At 39.5% G+C, this 10,551-nt stretch overlaps 1 protein-coding gene across 3 annotated transcripts; it reads left to right on the top strand.

Moving 5' to 3' along the window:
- On the top strand, positions 9–10,535 carry DEPDC1 (DEP domain containing 1). Of its 3 annotated transcripts, none has more exons than XM_021404985.1 (12): positions 9–155; positions 756–1,021; positions 1,638–1,782; positions 2,988–3,106; positions 3,537–3,667; positions 3,986–4,030; positions 4,475–4,615; positions 5,084–5,947; positions 6,549–6,721; positions 7,660–7,836; positions 8,114–8,299; positions 10,293–10,535. In XM_021404985.1, the coding sequence occupies exons 1-12, from the start codon at positions 108–110 to the stop codon at positions 10,431–10,433; spliced, it is 2,436 nt and encodes an 811-aa protein (XP_021260660.1). In that variant the 5' UTR covers positions 9–107; the 3' UTR covers positions 10,434–10,535. The 3 variants fall into 3 exon arrangements, with proteins under 3 accessions (XP_021260660.1, XP_021260659.1, XP_021260662.1); XM_021404984.1 differs by having other exon boundaries at positions 3,983–4,030; XM_021404987.1 differs by lacking the exon at positions 5,084–5,947 and having other exon boundaries at positions 3,983–4,030.

Raw genomic sequence — 10,551 nt, 5'->3', positions numbered from 1 at the left:
CCGCCCTCAGCACGCGCCCGCCCCGCCCGCCCAATCAGCGGCCGCGCAGCCAATTCAAACCGTGCGGCGGTTGGGCCGCGTCTGGGTGGGCGCCCCTGGGGTCAGCGATGGAGCGCCGCCCGGCAGCGCCCGGGCCTTACCGCGCCACCGAGCTGGTGAGGACGCTGTGCTAGGGAGGGGGGTGGCCGGGCTCCAGGCTCCGGCCTGCCTACGGGCCTTAGGGGCCTCTGTCACGGCTGTGGGGTGAAATGCCGCATTCGTGGCGGCCCCTCTGCGCGATGGTGGTACGCTCGGATTTGTTCGTAGCATCGCGGAGCTGCTAGAAGAGGCCTTTAAAGCTATCTGGTGCAATGAGCAGGGGCACCCACAGCTCCACAGGGTGCTCAGAGCCCCGTCCCCCGACCTTGGGTGTCTGCAGGGATGGGGCACCACCGCCTCACCACCCTTATCACAGGCAACTTCTTCCTTATCTCTGATCTAAATCTCTCCTCTTGTAGATTAAAGCCCTCTCCCCTGTCCTATCACAACAGACCCTGCTCAAGAGCCCGCCCCTTTCTTTCTTACAGCTGCTCTTTAGATGCTGAGTGCTGCTAGCATGTCTCTATTCAGTGATTTATTGTGAGCGTTAATGCTTGTTAATACATTAACCTGGTTTTCCTGCTGTGATTATTCCTACAACCTTGATTTATTGCTGTTTGCTGTTATCATCTTTCAGCTTTAACCTTCTGTCCCTCGACGTTTTGTTTCCTGTGCAGTGGAATGAAATCACCAAGTACTTCCGAGCTGGCATGCCGCTGAGGACGCACAGGCAGCACTTCAAAAAGCACGGGAGCTGTTTCACTGCCTCAGAAGCTGCAGACTGGCTGCATGAAGTACTGAGGAGCAACAGTAACTTTGGGCCTGAAGTGAGCAGGCAGCAGACCGTCCAGCTGCTAAGAAAGTTCCTCAAGAATCATGTGATTGAAGATATAAAAGGAAGGTGGGGATCGGAAAACTTAGAGGACAACGGTGCACTATACAGGTACTGAAATGAAAATCAGCGGAGAGTGCTCTTTAGCTTGAGAATTGTATTAAATGTTCAGAATTATAAATAAAACAACCTCGTTTTAGGTTGACTAGTTGAGTCAAAAGCAATTGTTATCAGAATTTTCCTCAACTGTTTTGCAGTGTATATCCTGCTTACTAAAAGCTATGTTCATGGTTTTGTCTGTCCGGTTTTTTCCTTGGCGTGTGTGCTACATGTAAGGGCTTCAGAGGGGACCCAAAGCAAACTTATTCTAGTAGCTCCGTGCTGCAGTACTGATGGCCCTCACTTTGAGAATTCTGATTTCAGTGCTGTATAAATAGAATCACAGAATTGCTCAGGTTGGAGAAGACCTTAAAGATCATCAAGTCCAGCCGCAAGGCTCAGCTACCTCCAACTTGACTGTGGAATCAAGAAGAATTGCCCAAAGTGAATTTATAATATGATTATGTTAAACCATGTTCTAAGGAAAAAATAAATCAGCAATTTCAATTCCCTGAATCCTTTCAGAATCTTATCAAATCATGCTGGTAAGGTATGGCTTCAGGTAAATGACTGCTTGTATTTTTTTATGTATTCTAAATGCACTGAACGTCTTTCCTTTTAATTCCAGGTTTCCTTCAACCTCTCCAGTTAAACCTCTACCAACTTCATGTCGACAAAATGAAAACTTGGAAACCTTCTCTAGAGACAGACTTCTTAAGCTGCCGCATTTATCAAGGAGAACTCTTAAAAAACGTGAATTACTGACATCTCTGGTAGTAACGTGTTTCTTACATAATCCTAGTTGTCACGTATTTCCTTTATCTTTTAAAAACAAAACAAAAAAACCATGCTACCTAGTGGCAGTCATCCTCTAGGGACGCAGTTGTGTCCCATTCCATTGTCACTGAAGGAATAAGTTGGTAGGTTCTTCTAGACAGCAGGATAAACGTTTATACAGGTTTGATAGAAAGATGCATTTCTGTTTTGTAATGCAGTGTCTTAATTACGTGTGCTGTTTGTCTCCTTGCATGTATGAAAAGATTATATTAAATAACTGATATTCAAGCAAAATTCCTATATGTAAAATATGCTGAAATGCAAGATATGTAAAATAAGCAGAACTGTAACACAGCGTTTCTGAAATGCAGGATGCAAGTAAAGTGGATTGTGCTTTTGGCAGAAGAAATTTAAATACTCCTTAAGTCTATGTGAAGCTGTCTTTTCCTCAGCTTAATGGCTTTGGTTTGCTGGGAGGAAAATGTGAGGAGAGTGTTCTTAATGCTGACACATGATCTAAATGCAAAGAAAGATTACGTGCCACCTCCACCCCCAGTTGCAGTCTTGGAACTGTTTTTGAATGATCTGGCATTAAGTGGAGTTTTAATTGAGTTTGTGTAAGCACTGGAGCGTCTAATCCCATCAATATGGGGGGCTTTTTGCTTTCTTATTGATTCTTCCTTTTGGCTGGTTCAGTGCAGAATTATCCCTGGTTATAATATTTCAAAGCATTGAGAAAGCTGGAAGGTGGAGCTCTAGAAATGAGCGGCACAATACGTTCTCAGTGAAACTTCAGATTTGTTTGTCCTAAAGGAAAAAAAAAAAAGGCACATATTTGCTAACTGCTCTGCTTGCTTTTTGAAAAATGATCAAATGTATTTAGCCATTTATTTTTTTTCAAATTAGTTTGTGTACATACTTTGTGGTCCTAAAGACGGATTCTTTGCTTACTGATACATTTAAATTTGATGCGTTTCTGTCCTTTAAATTACTGACTCCTGAAAGGCTTGCTTTAGGTCTTTACGGGTAGCATTGGTTTTGGCTTTCTAAGTGTATATGCTTGCATTTCAGTACTGACATGGTTAAGGTTATTTGCTGGACCATGTAGTGGAATTTAATGTTCTTCGACAAGATCGGTGTTTGTTTCTCTCAGAGGCTTCTCTAATTTCCAGTGTAACATGCATAAACTGCTCACTTTCAGGAAAATGTGGAAAAAACAAAGCCAGAGAAAAAAATGGAAAATGAAGAGGATGCACTGCACAGGAAGGAAGTAAGCCAGGAATATGTGCAAGAAACTTGGAGGAATATCATTCTAATACAGTAAGTAACAAATTGCAAAATGTACCTTCCCTTCCTGTGTATATGCCTTCTGCCTATAATGGCCCAATGAAGATTTTGACTTGCAAACTTTTTTGAACTTATTAAGAATAAAGGTGAATATTTTTACCATTATTTATATATACTTTCCAGTGTATTTTCTAACATTAGCTTTTGTATTTAAGAAACTTACTGCTTGTGTTGAGTTATACTTTAACCCCACTGCTGTTCTTTCTTCTCCCTGTTCATTGTTTTTCAGTGCTTTTCTCAATAAGTGTATCCTCAAACTTTTCTTCTGTAAATGAGATTTCATTAAACTGCAAATCAACGTACCAAGCAACTCTTGTTTGAATAGATGCAAAGAACTTGTTTTCATTTTTATTTTTTCACTAACAAACTTCTTAAGCAGCATCTGTTTTCTTCCTCCCTGCAGTTTGCAAACCATTTTAGGCCTCCCATCCTTGGACGAAGTTTTGCAGCCAACACAGATAGTTCCTGAGAATGTCATATACAATATGACACACACAAGCAAACATGGTGTTGTTATTTTGCAGAACAAATCAGGTAAGATTTTCCTCGCTTTGCTTAAAGTTTGTGGGTTGTGCAATTACAACAAAGGTACTAATTGATTATGGTAATATATTTCATAGAGAGGCTTTTACACTTTCTTCTCTAAATTGGAATACATTTCAGTATGCATGTCCAGAAGGTTTTGTAGGTGTATTACATTAATTTGTAAGTATGTATGTATGCATAGTAACCTTTAAAATTAGCTTTAAATTGAGTCTACTCTGTTTACTGTATTTAAAACCTGCAGGTTACTGTTTGTATTATGAAGTCCTTAGTGTTTTGTATAACTAATGCATTTACTTATTTTAGAAGACCTCCCCCACTGGGTGTTGTCAGCTATGAAATGCCTCGCATACTGTAAGTAATGGAAGAGCTTTGAAGTTCCAGAAACTTATTGTGAGAGTTGAAAGTGAAATACGCTGGCGTGTTAAGATCCGTTGTGAATTTCATTTTCAAATTCTCAGTGGGAGGGTTGGCATTATTGTAGTTTGGAGATGAAGGAAAACATCAAGAATTTGTGACTGTTTTGATGAGGAATATATAAAGGGCATAAATGAGTCTTCACTTACTGTACTGGTGCAGAACAGCCTGTTGAAAATGAGCTGAACTCCTCAGAGTATACATATTTTATGCTACTTCTGCTCACAAATGATATAGCACTGAACTAAACAAATCACATGTATATTGCTGGCATGATTCTTCTCTTGTGAAATGGTTATTCCTCCTGGAACAAAGTTTCACAATTCTATTCAAAAAACAGTGTAAATAAATACTGAATTTCCTGTCTTCACCTCTTTTTAGGGCCTAGAAATAATGACATGAGCCAGCCAACTTACAGTGGATTTGAACGAGATGTCTTCAGAACAGTTGCTGATTATTTTCTCAATCTCCCTGAACCATTACTTACTTTTGAATACTATGAACTTTTTGTTAATATTTTGGGTATGTATGAGTTTAGAAATGACAGGGCAAGCTATAAGCTGATATCAACTGGGGGGGAAAATATACCTGCAACTCAAAGTGAAACTTGACCATATTAATCTGTATGGCAACTTGAATCTGAGGATTATCTTCAATGCTGTCATTCTGTATTACATCAGTAATTGAAATGCAGTTGTATCTCATTCTGTGCAAATTACTGTCTGAGATAACTTTCTAAATATTCAGTAACCATAATTTAAAAACACATGCTCATCTCTGTCCTTCACCTTTGCAGTCTGTTGGCATTCCTTATTCTTGCATGTTGGTTGCAATTGATTGCTTTGAGATTGAGCTCATTTTTTTCTTATATTTTACTAACTACTTAGTGTCTTATTTGTTGTCCTCTGTTCTGTTAGCAACGACATTTCTTTCTGAACTTGTTTGCTTTCATACCACTTGCATCTTAATTTATATTTCATTTTCTGATAGTTATGTGTGGCTTCATCACAATTCCAAATACATGCAGTGGAAAACATTCTGTCCGAGATGAGACACGTGACCCGCAATCCTCAAAAATTCTTCACTTGAACTCTTTCAAGTCAACTGAATGTCTTCTTCTAAGCCTGCTTCGCAAAGAGCCAAAGGAAAAAAAGGAGGAATATGAAGTTTCCTGGAAGTCTTCTTCGGAAGAATTAGCTGTTCAAACACAACGTGCAAAGAAATTGCAGCTGTGTAAACTGACAAGTGAACAAGGCAGTGCTGACAATCTTATAGGAGGAAGTTGTCAGAATCTCTCAGGTTTCAGGAATGAACAAGATCTACCTCTAAAATTTAAGACGAGATGTTACTCTTTGGAAAGAATTGGAAACACTGCCTCTAGAGTATGTGACAAAGGAGAATTGGATTCCCTCAGGAAAACTAACGTCTCGAGCACAAGAAATGAGAAACAATCGCTGCCATATGAGTACAAGGCTGATTCCGTATTGGAGTTTGGCTTTGATAACGCGTACCAAAAACAAACTGATGGTTCAAAGAGAGTGTCTGCCCCAGTTCTTCAGGATAGAGAGCTATTTAAAGAAACTCTTAAATCAAAGCAAATATGCAGGTCTCAGAGTTTACTTGGGAGCAGGAACTCCAAAAGTTGCACTAGCATCAACGTCCCAGTTGCTGAAATCACAGTAAAGCCAAGGTCTCAACTTCATGGGCAAGGAAGAGCAAATACCTCAGTGGGTACTTTGATGGGCACCAGGACTGAGGTTTCTGATATCATCATCAGTAAGAGACTCTGCAGGAGTACCATAGAACTTTCAGAATGCTCTTTCACTCACTCTTATGTGTTGACTGGCACGCAAAGTAAGATGGCTTTACAAAGCATGTTGTATTGGCTTATTGTGTTGACTAACTAATCTCTGCTTCCTTACTTTCTTTGACACGGTTACTAGTTTTTTTTTTTTTTTTTACATCTACGTAACATAAGGGCTTAAAAGAGTTGCTAAGTTGTAGCATATAAAAGTAGATTTTCGTAGCTTTGTTAACCAATAGCAGCGTGTATTATCTTTGAGTTCTCAAATTTGATTTGTCAGAACCTTCCTGTTCAGGTAAGCAATGATGGTTCTGACCTTGACACCATCTGGAGAAGAACTTACGCAGACCTACCTTTTGGAGATGTCTTTTTACAATCTTTGAAAAGTGTTTTCTGGGAATGCTCTCAGAAACAGCATTAGGATATTATCTCAATTGTACTGTGGCCTTAATTGCACAAGTAGTTTATAATAATGAAGTGAATTGGGGATACCCACATAACATTGATCTATAGTGTTACAGCTGCTTGCTATGAAAATGAAACACGGATTGTCTTCATTGGAGGGGGGAAATTATTTTACTGAATTAAAAAAAAAAATCCTGAAAGCTTGTTCAAGTCTTAATGACAACTGTATTTACAATCAACTTGTAGATCTCCTTCAGCCTCATTTAGAAAGGATTGCTGTTGAAGCACTACAGATATGTTGTTTGCTGCTCCCACCACCAAACCGAAGGAAGATTCAGCTCCTGATGCGTATGATCTCTCGGATCAGTGAAAACGTCGATATGCCACGACTGCATGATGCGATGGGCACGCGTTCTTTGGTAAGAGAACTGTGAGTGCTGTGCATCTATTGTCTTAAAAATATTGCTGAAGGAATGCCGAGGATGCTAGCAGTAATCAGGACTTCAGTGTCACTGGCTTATTGTAATTAAATAGTGATTAATGAACAGATCTTTCATCTCTACAAATTTACAGAAATCTCACTTGAAGCGAGCATTTCCTCGTCTCCATACTAACATGTTTCAAATACCGATGTTGCTTTTCTTCATTTCGGGAGAAGAAGGGAAATAATTTATCAAAAGAATGCGAATGATTGTTTGGTCTGATTTCTCAGTCAACTGCCGTTTAAGATTACAAAGTGTTGGCAACAGCGTTTGTGGATGACCTTTCTCAGGCTAAATATTTGTGTAGTTGAAGGTATGACATAAGCCATTCCAGAGAAGAAGCTAGGTTTTGCCTAGCGAGCTTACAGGCTGCCTTCTAGGTCTGAAAGTAAGCTTTAATTGGAATGATTCAAGTTGTTGGTAATATTTGTACCAAATAAGATTAAACAACGTCATCTGCATGTGCTAGTTTAAAATAAGATTACTGAAAGCTGGAAATAAAACTGTGAAAATGCTTTTAAAAGCTACTTCAAACTTACTGTTCATGTGCATTACATCTTGAACACCCTTAGAGTCAGCCTAACCTTCTGCCATCTCACATGGCTCAAGACGATCAATAGAATATGCGCATTTTTCTATTGGGGGAAGACTTAGCACCATCTTTAAAATACATTTCTTAAAAGCTATTACTGTAAGGCTTGTACTCTTCTGTATTGAACAATGTTTTGTGGGTTCTTTCCTCCTCTCTTGACCAGTCAGTGTGGGCAAGAGGGACTGCAATGAAAGTTGTCATTGGAGAATTCATTGTGCTGCTGTGTAGAGTGGAAGACAAATCCCCCACCTGTGCATACTAACGATCTGCTAAATACTTCTAGATGATACAGACTTTTTCTCGATGTGTGTTATGCTGTGCGGAAGAAGTAGATCTTGACGAGCTACTTTCTACACGATTAGTTTCATTTCTAATGGACCATCAACAGGAAATATTTAAAGTACCAACTTACCTGCAGGTTGCAGTGCAAGATCACATAGAATACGTGAAGATGGCTCAGGTGGGTGGCATAACAGAAGTTTAAGTACGTTTGCTGACTGCAGAGTACTTGTTACGTATATGGGTTGGATGAAAACTGCAAATAAAACCACAGTATATTAAATGCAAACTTGCATCATGCTGTTGGTGCAATCGTAGACATCAGCTACGTTATAGCCCCTTGCAACTTGTGCTGTCACTGTAAGTTAATATGCTTGGATGTTAAATAAGGTAGCTTCTTACCAAAACTGGACATCATCACTTGACTTTGAAGACCCTTTCTTTGATTTTTATTTCAGTGCAAATATCCAGGGGAAGAAGTTTGTGCCATATTACCGACGTATTCGTACTGTGAACAAATAACCCCTCAGGAGTTTGAAGAACAAAAGGTTTCTACCTCTCAAGCTGCTGTGGCAGAGCTGTTAGAGAACATTATCAAAGATAAGAACTTATCTGTGAAAGAGAAGAAGAAAAAGTTAAAACAGGTGAGGAACTTGTTGGAAACTTGAGCAATTCTGAAAATGCTCGTGTGAGGGGAAGAGCTCAGTCATGAGACACTGTTATCAGAGCATGAGCAGACTGTAGAGAAAATCCCTGTTTTATAAGGAGCACTAAGTCTGCTGTTTAATGTTTTTTTTGGGTTGCGTGGTATGATTGCATTTTAAGAGCAATGTCTAAAATAGCATTTGATACTGTCTAGCAATGGTGATGTTCAGTGATTCAAAAACAGTAGGAAACTTTTCTAAGATGCTCTCTATTAAATAAGGTGTTGTACTGGCTACACAGATTGTGTCCCCTCAATTTTATACGCATCTATGTCATTTTAATGATAAAAGTAGTGGCTTTCTTTTCTTCCTTTAAAAAGTCAAGCTCGATCTATTCACAATTCTGAAACATTCTTTTCTGTGGAATTAGCTTTATTTTGTAACATGTATATTGCTTGAGATTATCTGGCATTTCTATGGCCTACTAACATGTTGCCTAATACTAAAGCCGAAATGCAGCGATTCTGGCAGGATTTAATACTGGCTTTTTTTTCTTTTTAAGAAAACCTTTGGCAAGTGTCTCTGACCAATTGAATAGTATTGTACTTGTCCTAGAATCTCCTAAGCAGGTCTTGTGATTCAAATTTGAAAAAGCAGCTTTTCAAAGCAAGCACGTTTGTTCTGATGCTCCTTCCATCAGCCTCTACAATGCTGACTTTCGTATGTGTTGTGAAAACTTCCTTTTTTTACTGGACCAAACTTCAGGCCTGTTGTTCAAGTTCATGGAAACTTCCTGCATATAAAGAGTAGCAGTTAATTACAGTTAATTTAAAGCTAAACTTCTGAGTAAGCAAGTAAGAAGTGATGCACGGCAGCACTTCAAGCAGGTGAAGCAGGAAGGAGGGAAATAAACTAAAATAGTCTAACAGTAAAACCTGAAGTGTATACCTACATTTTTGTGAGTTCCCACCAAAATCCAAAAGCAGCTTAGATTGTAAAGGCCATGCATTATCAAAGTTGGTGTCAAATAAACTCTGTAGTGTAGCTGTATTATAGTCGTGCTAGCTGTGCCGAGATAGTGAGCAGTGTGATCAATCCCCACTCTATGGAGTGATTATACAGTTGTGATGCTTTGAATTAGGAAAAGCCAAATGCATGCCACTTCCTAGGGGGTTACATCCAACTGACATCACCATCAAAAGTTACAAATGGTGTAATAATTTTCAGTAGGCTGTGAATTCTACTTAAGACTCCTAAGCAACCTTTCAAAAGAAGACAAAGGATACAACCAAAGTATCTCTGAAGCCAGGTATTTCTGTCCAACCCTGTCTCTGCAGGGACTGAAAATAACTCCTCTGGTGAAGTAGTTATCTCTTGTGAGAGAATGTCTTCAGAAATCTGCTGAATCTTAACTTCTGTTTGGTGAAACGTTCACCATGGTAATTTTTGAAAGACAGTCATCCAAGCATAAACAAAATATAGACCCATGTTGACAGCTTCTCTTCAAATGGGTGACTACTAAGTCGTAATTGTAGGGTAAAAACTGGTCAGACCATTCAAAATTAAATAGTTGGAGACAGAAGCAACTGTTCTTCAGTTATCAACATCATCACAAGCAACTCTCATTTCAAAGGGAGATAAGGGCAGGTAGTCACTGGTAGGAAATGGAATGGTATGGTGTGTGCTGGAAGGGCTATTCTGGTCACAACAGTAAAAACCTGTGGAATGAAATGAGTTTTCTCATATCAGCAGAAGATGAAGGTTTGACTAAACTTCTCATTCCTTGTTTATCAGTTGAGCTCATAAGCACAAAGGGCTGTGGTTTTGGTCAAGTCTCACAGCAGAGATACTTTACTGACTGATAGCCTTGCTCTTCCTGCTGCCATGTATCAGTACACAGTGATTCGTGCCTGCATCCTGCATAGCTGGAGTTGATGTGCTTTTGTTGCTTTTTTTGGTGGTGTGATTTAATGTTCTCTTGTGTATTTTCTAGTTTCAGAAGGAATATCCTCTGATATACCAGAACAGATTTCCAACCACAGAAAATGAAGCGATGCTGTTTGAGAACAAACCTACCATCAAACAACCCATGCTCAGCCTAAGAAAACCAAAATTTCGCAGCCTGAGATATTAATGTCAGCTGCATGCTTCCTTAGGGGAGGTGTGTGTGAATGGCTGACCAAGGGCTGCTTGGCATGGAAATGTGACAGCGGCTGTGGATGCAGAGGGAAGAAATGTTTACATGAACACTA

This window comes from Numida meleagris, chromosome 7 (genome assembly GCF_002078875.1).
Source record: "Numida meleagris isolate 19003 breed g44 Domestic line chromosome 7, NumMel1.0, whole genome shotgun sequence".
In the NCBI taxonomy this organism is placed as follows: domain Eukaryota; kingdom Metazoa; phylum Chordata; class Aves; order Galliformes; family Numididae; genus Numida; species Numida meleagris.
The sequence above is the reverse complement of the archived record's forward strand: the minus strand, read 5'-3'. Positions and strand labels throughout refer to the sequence as shown.